The 15467-nt window shown below is 44.3% G+C and overlaps 1 protein-coding gene across 4 annotated transcripts in view; it reads left to right on the forward strand.

Annotated features, from left to right (window-relative positions):
• The window catches only part of COLGALT2 (collagen beta(1-O)galactosyltransferase 2), a 50504-nt gene continuing 35037 nt past the window's right edge, over positions 1-15467 (forward strand). Inside the window, exons 1-2 of one of the 4 annotated variants that reach the window (XM_069022656.1) lie at positions 227-298; positions 6061-6129. Coding sequence is in view for 2 of the 4 variants with exons in the window: in XM_069022653.1 (XP_068878754.1) it covers positions 45-298 (254 nt within the window). In the remaining 2 variants the exon portion in view is untranslated. Of the gene's footprint in view, positions 299-561; positions 681-6060; positions 6130-8964; positions 9042-15467 lie in introns of those variants that run through there. The other 3 variants (XM_069022653.1, XM_069022655.1, XM_069022657.1) reach the window with 3 other exon arrangements.

Raw genomic sequence — 15467 nt, forward strand, 5'->3', positions numbered from 1 at the left:
CGGAGCCGGACTGCCGGCGGCTGCGGGGCCGCCCCGCGCCCATCATGGCTGCGAGCGCGCCGCTGGTGCTGCTGCTGCTGCTGCTGCTGCTGCGCGGCTGCGGGGCCGCCCCTGAGCCCCCCGAGCCCCCCGAGCCGCCCGAACCGCCGGGCCCCGAGCCGCCCGCGCTGCCCGAGTCGGCGCTGCTGCAGCCCACCGTGCTGCTCGCCATCCTCGCCCGCAACGCCGCGCACACGCTGCCATACGTCCTGGGCTGCATCGAGAGGCTCAGCTACCCTAAGAGCCGCATCGCGCTCTGGTAAGGGCCGGGGGCGGGGCGGGGAGAGGGGGCTTTGCAGGCAGCCTGGACCGCGGCACTCTGCCCGGGGAGCGCGGAGGGGCAGCGGCAGCTCCCACCCGAGGAGCTGGGACTGGGGCACTCCGCCCCGGGAGTGCGGAAGGGCAGCGGCAGCGCCCACCCGAGGAGCCGGGGCTGGGCTGTGGTGGCCGGGAAGAGCTCGCTCCCCGTTCCGGAGTCCCCCCGCATGTCGGGAGCGCGGCGGCTCTGCCGGGAGCCTCAGGGAGATGAGTTATCCCAGCAAAGCTGGCCTGGAGCCTGGGAACATTCACCGCCGGAGCATGTGTCCAAATCCACTGGCACGGAGAACTCCGGCTGGGAGCGTGGGGCCGGCTCCCGGCTGGTAAATCCCGGGCTTTGTGGGAGCCGGTCGGGATGTGCCGGGGCTGGAGAGCGGGCGGGTTGGGTAGGTGCTGGTGGGTATTGAAAGGAGCATTGTTGCCAGGCTGGAAGCTGGAAGATGGATTCAAAGATGTATTCAGAGATCGCAGCATGGGGGCAGCTGTGGCGGCCAAACGGGGGTCGGGATGGATGAAGGAATTAGAGCAATTTGGGAACTGGTCAATCTGCCTTTGCAAGGGGACAAAGAAAAAAAGTAATCTTTCAACCTGACATAAGTGTTGGGAGGAACAGGATTGCTTGGAAGGACCCCAAACAGATTTTCTTTTAAAGTGCGGTGGTGTAAAATAAGAAATGGTGCTGTAGGGCCTGATCAAAAGTTTGCTGAAGTCCGTGGTGAGACTCCTGTTAACTTAAAAAGTCAATAGAGTTTAGTTTTACTTTGAAGGGGCATGGGGAGGACCTTGTCCCCAGTCACATCACTGAAGTGTCATTAAAAAGATGTTTCTGTATGTGCTTCAGGAACAGGGCTGTAATTTGTCTGCAAGTACAGGGCTCTGCAGAACATCAGTGCCTGGTATAGGCAGTGCATGGATCTTCTTTGCCTTTTTTTGTCCTTCCTTTCGTGTTGCAGGTATACAAAGCAGGTTGTGCTATCAGGCCAAATTTGGGGTGCCACACAAGTGTAATGTGGAATCACAAGCTGGTGTGTGGCAGTGGGTAAGTCCACATTCCTCTGTATGTAGATCTGTGACCCCTCATTCATTTGTATCAGTAGGAATTTTGCCAGCTGAGATTTCCTCATAGTAGATGTGTATAAAAACAGATATTATCAGACCCCACATGGCCTGTGATTCAGCTAAGCTCGGTGTTTATAAAAACTTGTGGGAGTTGTAAGTGCATTCCTGATCACCAAAGCAGAGTGCAGCCTGAAATGTCTCTTGCTGTACAAGTGCAAAATAAGTTGGGGGGGGGGGGAGGTGGTTTAAGTCCTGCAGATAATTGGTTGGCTCTACAACTTTTTCAGTACATTACTGGCCTCTGCAATATTGTGTGAAAGTATTTGTGGGGACTTACTTTAACATAACTTAAAATATGCTAAGGTTTCTATAAGAAATCACTCCCTTTTTAAGAGGATTGCACACAGACACAAGGCATGCCTAAACTGGAAAATGTGCTGATGAAAATGTCAAGATTTATAAAATGAGAATGACTAAAATGTCACAGCCACTGGAAAAGAAGTTCTGAGGATGCTCTGAGTTGCCACAGAGTGAGAGGTACCTGTGGGGTGGCAGTGGTTCCTTGAAGAGGTTTAGTTCTGCTTCCCAATAAGACTTGAGCTTTTCCAGCGCTGGGAGTGTTCAGGACACAAAGTACCCACTCAGAGCAAGCTCACATACGATATCTATCAAGTTTCTTGAGAACAAGTGAAACCATTCAGTCAATTTCTGGAAGCATCTTGTGTTTCAGACAGAGTCCTTTCAACAGATGAATTCCAAGGTTTACCTGTGTCCCTGTGTTACTGGGATAGCTTGGGGAGGAGGGCAGGGGAGTGGTGTTTGTCAAGGACTTGCATTCCTCCTCCATTGCCATTTATATTCTACTTCAGCATTTTCTTGAGTAAGTCAGCATTTTAAAATGCCCAACCATAGATCTTGAGAATGAAAACTGAAAACATATATCATTTCTCAAGCTCCTATATGCTCTTTCTGCATAGCTGGAGGGCTGAAATTCAACAGGGGATTCCTCTGACGGATTTCTAGGCGGGAAGCTTTATGAGTGACGGTAAAGCTGGGTTAAGAGATAAATGAGTTTGAAGCAGGCACGGAATTTCCTTTGTGTAGTCTATATCGATTAATCTCAAACTTTGTTATCCTGATACTGAGCAAAACATGTGCACTGGACAGCCTTATGTTCCCTTCTTCCCTTTGGTCTTAATTATGACTTAATTCTGAAGGTGGTTGTGAGCAGCCTCAGAAGGACTTGCTGGCTACTAATGAGCCGAGCAGGCCATTTGGTCTGGGGCCAGCTGGCAAAGGAACCGTGGCCTTGCAGTTAAACCCTCCCTTTCCTTCTTACTTCCCTCCCTGAGAATGGGAAATTTGCATCGGAACTGCCTCCTGGGCCGGTCCCTGGCCTGTGTTAACCCCGGCTGTCCTCGCCTGGGAGAGCAGGCCAGGTCACCCCAGGATTGTGCTGATGACTTCATGTTGGGAATTTCTGTGGGACAGCTCAGGTTTCTGTCGTGGCCCTGCTGAGCTTCCCGGGACAGACTTGGCTTTAGGCAGTCTGGGGGCCTTTGGACCCGGCCATCCCAGTGGGAATGGCAGTCTCCCTGCTTTAGCCACAGAACCCGAGCTGGGTCTCCTGTCACCATGGAGGAGCAATGCTGGATGGAGCAGTTGTCCCTTCTTGTGGAGGAGGAAGGGTCACAGCCATCTCCTCCGAGCGCCCAAATACCCAGTGCTGTGGAAAATGGGCTGGGGCTTCCAGCACAGGGAAACTTGCAGGGAAGGTGTACGGCATTGTTTGTGCTGGGCTTGGAGAACTGCAAAGGGAGGGAAAGAGATCTTCTATCTTGGACAAAAATGAGCCAGAAGTTACGCACTGAGCATGCCCCAACCCTTTTTTTTTTAGCAGGCTGAGGTTGTGTTTTATTTTGAGCTTTATCAGTGCTGACTTTATTTGAGATTGGTCGATTACTGGTACAGAGTGTTTGCTTGTCAGGCAGGTTCATCTTGGCTGCAATAGAACAGCCTAAAAGTGTGTGTATTCAGTTTATCACATTGCCTTACACTTTCCTTAGTCTCAGATTAAGTGATGGTATAGCAAAGAAAGTTGCCTGTAATTTCATCTGCTTCATCCTAGTGGGCCATCTGCTCTTTCATCTCTTAGTAACCTGGGGACTGAATGCCTGCATAAATGAGTTGGTGCTTGGGAGCAATAATTAGGTCCTTTTGTGCTTGAAAATCTATGCCTGCTTTGGGGATCAGAGTATTTATGTATACTTACATTTCAGAAATGATAATGTGAACGATAGTGAGACAGGTGGAAAGCTGGAATAAATCCCAGCTGAGAGATGAGTGGATATACTGTAACACAGCTCCCATGAGGGAATGGTTTCAACTTAAAAGAACTCGTTGTAGCTGAAAATAGAAGCTGATGAGATCAGTATAATAATTACATTTCATAATTATATATTATTAGTCTGGAACTAGCTGATGATATCTGAACATTTTCCTATTCTTTAATGGTTTAGTTTTCAAATGTGAAAAATTCCACATAGAGGGCAAACTCCAATGAGATGCAGGGATCATTTAAAACTTTAATGGCTGTTATTACTCACAGGGAAGTGTTGGCTTTCAAACACCCTGTGTTTTCTGTCCTTGTCTCCATTTGAGCAATGAGGTCACTTTAATCTTCATGGTCACTATTAATCACTTAGGAATGCTGAAGTTCCAATCTGCTGGCTCTGTCTCTCCTGCTTCTGTCCACTGGTGTTTTGCATCCATTTCAGGTGTGCTCACCTGTGCTGTGACTTCCAGGTGGCAATATTAAAACAGAGGTTTTAGAAATTAACTGACTTTTCCCTTGGCTTGTCATTTAAATTTTAGTGGGATTTAGTTTCCTGTTTGTATTTGTAGATATTTTAAATTAATTTAATATGTAGTTTTAATAACAGTCATAGACTAAGTGGGGTCAAGAGTGAGATGGGATTTACACAGCTTTGAAATTGCAATTAAGGTGACGTTGCTGTTGTGCAAGATGTTGCAGACAGTCTTTCTGCCAGAGAACTTGCATTTAGATGACTGCATCAAAAGAAAGAATAGGAGTAAATATTTCCAATTTCTAGCTGGGGAAGTTGGGGTAGAAGGGTAAAGTAGCCTACATGAGATTCTTGAATTTATCAAGACTGGAGATAGAAGAATCAAGAAATGTCAGTTATGAATGCTTCCTTGCTGAGGTCATTTTTACCCCAAGGTGTAGTAAAATTACATAAAAATGGAAAACCAGGGAAGGCTAAAGAACTGTTCCCATCCCAATATCCATAATATCCACTTTTTGGGTTTTTTTTGTCCTTTGGGTTTCTCTCCCTCATCTCAGTCTTGGCAAACTGAAGCAAATGACATCATGAAATTGTTCAGTAGAAACGTTTGAAGGGAAGTCGAAAATTACTGCTGTGCCTTGCTGAGTTCTGCATGTCAAGACATAAACCACTCTTCAGCTAAAAACTGTGCAGTTCTGCAGAGAAACCATAAAAGAGGCGTGAGCTGTGTGATGGCAATGTGCAGGGTAGCAGGAGTTTTTTTATTTTTCTCTGCTGTGGTCACAAAGTGCCAGATTCTGATGCTTTTTTGATGTCATTAAAGAGCACCTTGTCCTATACTTTATGTTAGGGTCTAGTAGACAGCAGTGTGGATATTGGGATAAAAGAAGAAAGGCATCACCATAAAATGAATAAATAGCCCTCCAGAGGTACAGGGATAATACCATAAAACTGATATCTTAAAATGTGTAGGAGTTCTGTGACACTAGTGAGCATAGTACACTGTGTTTGTTTAATTATTTTTTAATATCTGAATCCTGCATACTTTGTATCTCTGAAAATACAACCATTTATTTTGGCTATTGTCTTTTGGCACCCACCTTTTGAAACAGGGGTCTACCCTGTTATCTGTGTGTCTGTCCCTTGTGTCATAGGCTGCCTGGTGCCTTGTAGTGATGCCTGAAGTGGCCACCTAAAAACAGAGGCTAGACAAAAAAAAAGAGAATAAAAGGAGGTATTTATTTGAAGGACCTTCAAAGGTACACTCTGGGCAGTCAAAAGGCTACACCCAAGATGGACGTTGGGTCACGAGTTCTTCACACTTTTATAAGTTTGGTCCATTCGCACATCAGGGTTAATTCTCCAATTATAACTTCAGTTAATTATGTAATTACCCAAGTTTGCCCCCCCTCCTTTAGTTTACACAAGGTGTCCTTGAAAAGCAAACCTAGAGAGGCTTTGTTATGTCTAACCAGCATGAGAGAACAGCAGCTAACAGGCTACAAGAAACTTCAGAGTTATACACTAGGCAGTGCAGGACTTGAAAAATAGAAAAGTTAAAACCTAAGGCATCAGTAGTGCAGGTGGTGGGTTTAGAGACTGGAATCCAATAAAATAATGTGTTGCCCAGAGAAACAGTGGGACAGAGTTCAAAAGCAGAGGCTGTTGTTTATGATAAGCCTTTGGATGTTTTCAAAGGTCAGGGAGATCTAGTTTTCAAGATGTTTTGTCTTTTTTAATGTGTACAAAGTAGGGATAAAAAGACCTCAAGGAGTCATCTGGTTCACTCCTGCCCAGGGCAGGATCCCACTTCATCCCTGATGTGTCTTTCCTGCAGGGTTGGGATTCCTCATCCAGTCCAGGCTGCCCAGGTTGTGCTCTGGCCTGCCTTCTGAACCATCTTCAGGTATGGGGAAGGTGGGAGGCAGCTGTGGGAAGGTGTCCAAGGACCAGCTGGAACCTATATTGGCTGTTAAGTGCTCCTGTTAATTTGCCCCTAAAAAAAAGGGGGGGGGAGGGGGCAATTTCACTTGTACTTGGCACACCAGCTATTTCAGCTCCTTATTTCTGGTGAACCTGGAAGTAGGGATCAGTTAGGTCTGATCCAGGGGGAAGCCTGCCCAATTCCTGCTGTCATCTTCATATTACAGGGACAAAGCCTTCTCCCCTTCCCCAGTGCTTCTCCAGCTGAACTAATGCATGGATCTCCTAGGATGGTTAGTGCTGGAAGGCACCTCCAAAGGCTGGCTCATTCCTGCTCAAAGCCAGCTCTGGTGAAGGCTGCCTAGCACTGTTTCAGTTCAGGTTTTTAACGTCTCTAGGGATGGAGACTCTACAATCCCCAGGCAGCTTGTCACTGTCAAGGACTGTCTTGGAAATTCACGTGGGCTGAGGGTGGCAGACCTATGGGACAAAGGCTGCTGTTACAGCCGCTTTTTCTTCTTTCTCTTTTGCATTTCCTGTTAAGTGGAACACATCATCTTTTCAGAAAGCTGCCTGGTCACTGCCCATCAAATTCCTGAGGAAGAGACCCCAGGTGTTTGAATGCAGCTGGAGAGGGGTCAGTCCCTGGGAGGTTTGGCAGGGCCCTTCCTGAGGAGAGCAAAACAGGGATTTGTGCTGAATCAGAGACTGAAGGGCTTTTTTGATCTCTTATGTAAATTATCACACACCTGCAATTCTTTATCTGAGTCCCCTGGGACTGAAACTCTTCATGCACTGAGTCAGGATTCTCTAAAAACAGGTCTGTGATGCACATGGTGTGCAGAACGTTGCCCAGCACTGCTGCCACCTCTCGTCCCAGAAGGCTCCCTGGAGCACAATCTGGGCTACAGGGTCAAGAGAGGACTGAGGTGATGTGGGGCGCTGTGTTGGAACCTGGAATTTCCTTCCTGTGGGATGATGTCTCAGACTTCATATTATTGCAGTCTATTTCTGTGCATCTCATTTCCTTTATTCTGGTGGTATTCATCGTGCATGTTGATGGTGCTCATGGCCAAGGGTGGATTACAGCTAAATGGGGCCCACATGCACCAAAATTTCAGGGTAAAGAAAGACAGGAATAAGAAAATGTTTGGTGTTCTCTATGAGGTGGATTTTTTTCACTTCTGTAAAATGACCAGCTCCTTCATAAAGGCATGTGGCACTGCTGATAGGCTCAACAGTGAAGAAAAACACAATTCTCTTTTCCTTTTTTTGTGTATAATTTGCCTCATACAGTGCCTGAATCCAGTTTTTAAGCATGAAATGATTCATTTGGGTTGTGTGTGCAGGCACATACATTTGTCTATATATCTATGTCTGTGTCCTTGGGCCAGAGCATGTTTGTTGCTGTAAAATGACTCCAGTTTTCTTTCTGGAAAAGTTGACAGGCAGCCTAATAATATGTTGATTTTAAACTTCTTCCATCTGACTATGGATCTGGTATATGCTTTCAAATGGAGTTCAGTCACCAAAGTTTTACGTAAACCACTTTTGGTTGTGATAAATTTTTGCAACAACACATTGTTCCTCTACTTGACATGATGTGGCTCTGCTAAAAAAAGGCTAAATTTTGTACTAGAGACTGAATTCACTGCAGAGGACTGAAATTATGTTAATGGCCTATAAAGCAGAATTTCTTTGGGAGAAGTGGTTGCTTATTTGAGGTAGCTGTTACACATTTCGGGAAGTGAAATCTCCTTACTCAGGAGTGAAGGCTGGTATGTCTTCTGCTTTCATTCTGACCAACTATTTAAGTATGTTTTTTCCCCCCTTTTTAACATGTAACTGACTGTAGAATCAGGTAAAACAGCATGAAAGCTGATAGTGTTGTTTTGGGGTGGGAATATGTCTTCACCAAAGTCTGTCCTTGCTCTTCTTCATTTCTTAAAACATGAATGTTGATGAGATCTTTGTATCATCCATGCTGCCTGAGTGGTTGTAATACATGGAATGAATAAATTTCCAGTTATTTACCTTTCATTCTGTCTGGATGGACTGATAGGAATGACGCACCTCTTCTAAAGATAAGCAGATCTTGATCTGGACCAGGATTTTGAGGCTATCCCCCCTGGAGCTCATGAGAATCTAAATTCATGCTGAAGCAGAAGACAGTGGAAGTCCCTGTGAACTACAGTGCTGTGGTAGGGTTCATTTAAGTATTTTCACATTAGTTTTGTAAGGCTTCAGCTCCAAAAGGGAATTGTTTGTTGTTGATTTTTTTTGTTTTGTTTTTTTTGAAACCTTTTTCCTGTGAGGAAGAAAAACATGATTTATATTTATGCTTCTTTTTCTCCTTTCCCCACACAGGGTACAGGCTTCCCTTGATTCTAAAAGGATTGTTTGCTTAGTTTTGCACTTTGATCTCTCTGCAGAGGGAAGGTTATGTGTGGCTGCTGCCTGGCTTGAATTTTGCCCAGTGGCAACAGTGAGGTTGCATTAACTCTGAAGGGTTAGTTTATAGCCTGAAGCTGATAGCAGGTGCTTTATCTCTTCAGTTAGCAGGTCAGAACCTTGGTTTTGCTGCTGGCTCAACAGCTGCTCTTAAAATGGGTGCTGTGTTGTACCTTTGGGGGTAGAATGAGAATTTAAGGTTGTTTGAGTTATTTCCTTAGTACATTCAATCATTCTTCTTCTTACAAGGTACTTGGGAAAATTCAAGGTCAGGTTGGATGGGGCTCTGAGCAACCTGGTCCGGTTGAAGATGTCTCTATTCATTGCAGGGAGGTTGGACTGGGTGACATTTAAAGGACCCTTCTCACCCAAACCAAATCAAGATTGGAGGAAAAGGCTGTTTTCCAGCATTCCTACTTTGAACTGCTAATTGTGACAAGGAAGGTAAATGTTAAAACTATGACAAATGCAAACCCTTTGTTGGTTTTTTTTCAGTTGGTTGGTTGGTTTTTTCCTCTGTTTTTTAGCTCAAATACGTGAATTATTCCCTATCAGACTTCAGCCAGGTGAACTTAAGCAAGTTCCTGTAGTTGGACTGCTGTATCATTAGATAACCAAAGCCTGCTTCAGGCAAGCTGTAAAAAGATGTTAGCTAGGAAGTGTGATTTTAGAAGGAAGAGCTGTGAGAAACCTGTTCTGTTCCCACAGTTTATGTCTAGGAAGCAAAGAGGAACCTGACCTGTAAAGCTTTGCAGCAAGACTCCTCTCTCTGTCAATCATCAGCCCTCCCCATTTCATGTGAGGAAGCAGGAATGTTACATCCTCTTTGCAATAAAAAGAAAACCAGAAAAACAAATTAAGTGAGATTGAAATGTGGTTCGGTGTGTGCTGCAGGAGCAGAGCAGGTGCTGAGCTCTGTCCTTCACTGCACTGCTCCAGGGAACTGTTTTCCCTTTTTTTTGGGGTGTTCCACAGTGTGTCCTTAGCCACTGCACATTAATGCTGTGAGCCCCCCTTGAGGTTCATTGAGGATGTGTTTTTACTCTTGCAAATTCTTCTTCTTAAATGAAGACAACAAATACATTCCTGCTGTCTAACCATAACTTGTAGTTAACACCATGACCCATAAAGACAATGACAAAAATATTTACAATTCAGTGAAAAGCACAGCAGTTACATGCAAAAGTCACTACACTAGGCTAACAAAAATCCTTATTTAATAAAAGACATTGAAAGATATGTGGGCATAGGAACTGCGTGATTAAGGTAAAGATTTGTGTTTTCATTTTGGAAAAACAGTAAAAGGCAAGCTATTTCTCTTTTCTGTAAACTGAAGAATTAAAAGGAATTCAGGTGTCTTCAGGAACTGCTGGCCTGCATTTTATTTGTCCTTAATTCTTGGCTAGAATTGGCTAGAATTACCAGCAGGAGAAATAGCTGTAATAGCTTGAGGTTAGCTTTCAGGCTTGGAAATCTAAATATTCAAGGATCTGTTTTACTGATGCTTTGTACAGGCTTAAAAAGTCAGGAGGAGGAGTGGTGTCAGTAGGGAGCAAGGTTGTATAATCTCCTGTGTTATGGACGTGATCCCTTGCTGTCCGAGGGATTAAACTGAAGTTAGGTCTTGGGAGTGGGAAGACTTTGAGAACTTCAGTTACTTCTGCAGATCCTACAGATGGAGAAAAGGGACGATGATAGTGGAGCGTCTGATATGGCCTTGTGATGCTCCTGGATTGAACTGGAGTTCCTTAGAAGGTTGTGGTGAGGAGTCAGATTTGGAGATCTGAATTTTCTGCAGGATCCTGCATGCTGGCAGAGTTGGGAAGCAGATTGGTGTTGACTTGGCTGGATGGCATTTTTTCTCTGTTAGTGTGTTCAGAGGGTTTCTGGAAGTACTTCAGCTAGAGTTCTGTACTTATAGTGCCAGGAACTCGATAGCTTCTCTAGTTTGGCTTGGCTCCAACTCCTTCACTTTCAGGCGGAGGTGTGATGTTGGTAGAGGTGAATCCTTTCCGTTCACAGGACAGCTTAGGTGAGGGTTGGGGTTGGGAGTTCCAAGCTGCTGCAGACTGAGATATAAGCAGGTTATTTAGGCCCTGGAGGTTTAGAAAAGCCGGCTGCTGGTAGGGACCAAGCATTCCATGTACCCTGTGCTGTTTGTATCTGGTTTAGCATAACCAGTTCTTGGAACAACAGAGCAGTAGTCCAGTACTGTGCTCAGTTTTCCCAGTCTTACTCCCTTAGCGTTACTTGACTCACTCGCATAAATCAGTGTCTGGATGCTGCTGGTGTTTGCTCCAGATTATATGTGCTCCTTCAGTATGAAGCTCTGGATTGGGTTCCCATTTATTTGTCTCTGAGATGGGCTCCAGGGTTTTGGAGAAGCCTACCCAGACTCTTCTAAATTGGTTAGTAGAGAATAATAATTGCTTTTGGATCTTTTGCCTCCTCAAATATTTTCTTCCTCCAGCTTGTCAGAGACTTTGGTTGCACTCATTTTTCAAAACACCACTCTGAAGTAAGTTCAGTGTGTGTGACTGGAATATGAGAATGTCACTGCTGCCAAATACTGTCTCTTAATTTATGATTTCTTTTTAATTCAATTTTTTTACTTGAAGCAGGATTTAAATGGAAATTATCATTAAGTAACTGAGTGTGTTTGTGGTACATGTTTTATCACTCTTAACATACACTCGCTCCCCCTTCTCCCTTTATTTCTCACACAAACAAGTTACTGCTTCCACAAAAACTTTTGTCAATGAGATGTTATTTCAGACTAGTGAGCTCATGGCTGTCTGCTGGCAGAACTCTGCTCTGACTTCATACAAATGAAGGCTGCTGCCAGGATTTTTTGCCTAATACCTGAGCCTTGAAGGAAGCTGTGTTTCACAGAGCAAGAATTAAGCTGCTGTCAGTGGTGCTTCCAACAGTTTTGCCTACAAACTTCCCATCGGCTTTTTGGATGAGCCCGCTTTCATATACGTGGTGCAGATTTAAGGGGGGAGGAATATGTGTTCAGGGCTAGGCTGGGGCTAAGCAGGGTTTCTTTTCTACACTCACCAATTCATTGTGCAGTGGTGTTGGTTGATTCTACCTGTGGAGAGCTTCAGCCACCTTCAGGTTTGCTCTGTTGCTCTATTGCAAGGTGGAGAACTTGTTGCTGCACGTGGATCAGAATCACAGATTACAGCCAGAATAAAGTCAGTGTCCCTCAGAGATCTGCTTCCAGTCTTTTACATCTTAAGTAGACTGAGATCTCCAAGAAGAAATGACGGTGTGTTACATTTGCCAGCAGTAATCACCCACCTGACAAAGCTGACCAGGCTCCTGTTGCTCCTGCAGATGTGTGGCTTGTTGGGTACTACAAAGACATCTTTGGGACAACCCAGAGGTTAAGGAAAACATCTGGTTCTAATAGTTCGGACACATAGCTGGACCAAACCTCCAGCCTTTCCTGCTCAGGAGGATGTATTTCTTCCAGGTCTCCTGACCCAACAAAGGTATATTTCTTCCAGTTCTGTGCTAGCATAGAAGTTAAGAATATACTTAGAAGAAACCAAAATAAAGAGCCCAAACCCCTGGATTTCAGCTCATTAGATCTTGTATTGGGTTACATGATCTGAAGAGGTTAATGAAACTCCTCAAAACAAAGGTTCTACCCAACTGCAGCCACTGATAAACTGGCAGAAGTTTAAGAGCAGAATGATTTCTTGAAGGAGACAGAACAGTTTTTCCATGAACTATCTTTATTTTGTGTATTTAAGAAATCCCTCTAGTGGCTTGGTGCTTCTATGGCATATCAGCTGTTCCCTAGCAGTTGATGTTGCACATCAGTTGCTGCTATTGTGTGGATTTGAGATGGAGCTGTTGAGGGATTATTTGAAAGCCTTCAGAAGAAGGATCCGAGATGGTTTCAGATGAAAATCATTTAAAAAAAAAAAAGGTACTGGTGTTTTGGTTATTTGGGTTTTGGGGTTTTTTTTTGATTCTGAATGGGATTTGGTGGGGGTTTTTTTGGTGGGTTTTTGGTTTGGGTTTTTTTTGTTTGGTTGATTGGTTTTTTGGTGAGTTTTTGTTTTGATGGGTTTTTTTTGAGTCAAACAGGTGATGCTAAATCTCTGAATTCCATATGGGGCCATTAGGTGATGCTTTGCCTGCACTGTACAGTAGGTAATATTAAATGATCTATCCTAAGAAACTTAATAGCTTCAGCAAATAAGCTATTAGATTTCAATTTGTCTGCTGATACATCACATCTCTGTGTAAACTCCAAAGTCTTCAAAGACAGTCTATGTTATTTTGTATGGGGCGGGTGCATATTTTGTAATATATAAGAAGTTGTGGCATATTATCTGCTATTCCCTGTGAAGTGCAGGGATTGGGGTTAGGATGGCATTTATCCCTGTCAGAGGGAGAGCCTGGAACTAGATTCCTGCATGCTCAGCAGAGGGGCTCTGGGTTCCTTGAGGCTGGATGTTTGCACTTTCAGCCCTGCCACAGCAATGTCTTGTGCTGAGATATTCCAAAAACCCAGTTTTCCAGCCTTTGAAATTGCCTCAGAGCCCCAGGGAACTGAAATGTCCGGGCCTGGGAATGCTGCTGGACGAGCATGGTGATGCGTGCGAGGGCTCCTGGGCCAGAACATGTCCCTGACTTGTCCTTGTCCCCTGAGGGGATGGTCGAGTTCAACACCTGCAGATGTGCTGGGGATGGAACACACTTTCTCTCGTGCACTTCATCCCCTGGAATGGAGATAGCTAAAATGGGAATCTTTCCCATTGGAAAAAGGCATGGTTAGGAACCTGCTCTGCAGAATACAGGCACATGTGTGTTTTGTGGGGCTTCCAGTTACCCAGTTTCCTGGGAACTGGCTACTGAAAGACCCAAGTGCCCATTTCCTCTCTTTATTTAGATCAGTGATGTAAATTTACAGGCAGTGATGGGGGAAAAAACTACCTATCCTCAAACTGTGTATTTGTGGTCAGGATTAAACCTTAGAGAGATAAAATAAATTGTGCATTTGCATTCTTCTCCACACCACACTTGCTGATGCAGCCTTCAGTGCTTAGCTCTCCCAGAGATTTGCCTGTCTTCAGTGGGTGCTCCCTGAGATTTTTCCCTCTCCAGTGATTGCTCCCTGAAATCCACACAAAGAGAACAGACCAGCAGAAGGGAGAATTGTGATGTTGTGTACTGCAGTGGAAGCAATCTCATCCTCTAAGTGTCCCTCTGTTTTCATGATCCCATTTCCTTAGCTGGGAAATGTACAGCATTACTTACAGAGGGCTGCAGAGCCTTTAGCTTACAAGGTTAGAGTTAAGACCTCACTGTTTGTCTTCTCTTCAGAGTTAACTCAGCCATCAGCACAGCACCAGTTTTCCATCAATTTGAGTCCAGAGTCAGTCTTTTCCAAGAGAGGATGTGTTCTGACTCTGGCATCCATAGTATGTCTTGTGTGTTGACCCCACAGCAGCCATGTGTCCAGCACATGTGTGTCCATAGGAGAAGCCATGTGGATTTCTGTATCCCTGAGTGAAACATGAGATCACAAATGGAAGAGGTTCAGATCCAGAAATTTTAGCTAGCCCAAAGTATTTGGAATTTAAAGTAGAAATACTTTGCTTTTAAATTTTTTTCTTCTCTCCAATGCTAGTACTTCACTGCTTTAAAACCCTAAACCCTAAAAATCAAGAACCCCATATCCAAAAGCCCAGAGTGGATTGTTTTTCAATGCTGAAGGCAAAATGCTTGGATGGGAAGAGAGAGATTTTGCCTGTGAGCTTGTGAGAGTTTCTTAAAAGCAACACAGAGGAAAAGTTGTTCTTGTGATTGCCATGGCCACAAATTTACCACTACTCTGACAAGTACTCTATGAATGCACTAAGTAAACTGCTCTACAAAAGCTGGATATCTGTAGTTTATTTCAGTGTGTATTTTGGAAGGAGTGCGAGCTTATTTTATCATTCCCAGCCCTGATACCCACTCCTTTTTTTGTGACTTGGGAAAATCCATTAATCTCTTTGGTTTTGTTTCCCATTCTGTAAAATGAAGCTATAGTGCTGACTCAGGGCAAGGTTGAGACCCTTGCTGTGGGTTTTGGGGGCCTTCTGGGCATGGCCTCTAACCTCTGTGATTCACATCACCTCATTCCCAGAGGTATGTTGCAGATGAATACACTTAGCCATTCAAAGCAGGAACACTGTAAAATCTGTCTGGAAAAACTTGAGATAGATTCATTATTTCATTCTAGCAGCATGGTGTTTGTTGTGTTTTCCCTCCCCCCTTATTCAGAATCCTGTCAGCATGTGAGGTTGTCACCTTTTCAGCTGTTTCTTCATCTGAAATGGGATGGGCAAAGTTACATCCAGGAAAACTGTCTACTTCGTCTGTAAATGCTGAATATATTTTTTCCTGCTTGGCTGCAGTGGTTGTTTTTCTATTCTCTTAATTATGTATAAAATATTTTCAGCCATTTGCCAGCAAATATGACATAACCCATTTATTTTCAAGTAATGTACCATCCATGCAATTCAGAGAACCTCTGTTTTCCAGGGTAACTGGCTACTTGAGGAAAATTAAGCCAGAATTATGAAGTCTCAAGTTCCATGCTGGCTTCAGCAAAGTCTAACTCTAAAATAACTCACTGATGACTCTAAGTGTTGGTTTAGTGTTGGTGAAAGCAAAGTTTGGCATAAACTCCTTTATGCCAAGTGAAACCTGTGCCTGGGAGAGGGTAATGAAACCTGCTGTGTTTGTGTGCTGTGAATTTGCAGTGGAGCAGGGGAAATGTCTGGTCTGATGTTGTTAAATACTCTGTGTTGTAGGTGTGTCTTGTAAATTCACTGGGATTATGCTTTGGTCGGGTTATTA

The sequence above is a fragment of the Aphelocoma coerulescens genome, chromosome 8, assembly GCF_041296385.1.
Source record: "Aphelocoma coerulescens isolate FSJ_1873_10779 chromosome 8, UR_Acoe_1.0, whole genome shotgun sequence".
NCBI lineage: Eukaryota > Metazoa > Chordata > Aves > Passeriformes > Corvidae > Aphelocoma > Aphelocoma coerulescens.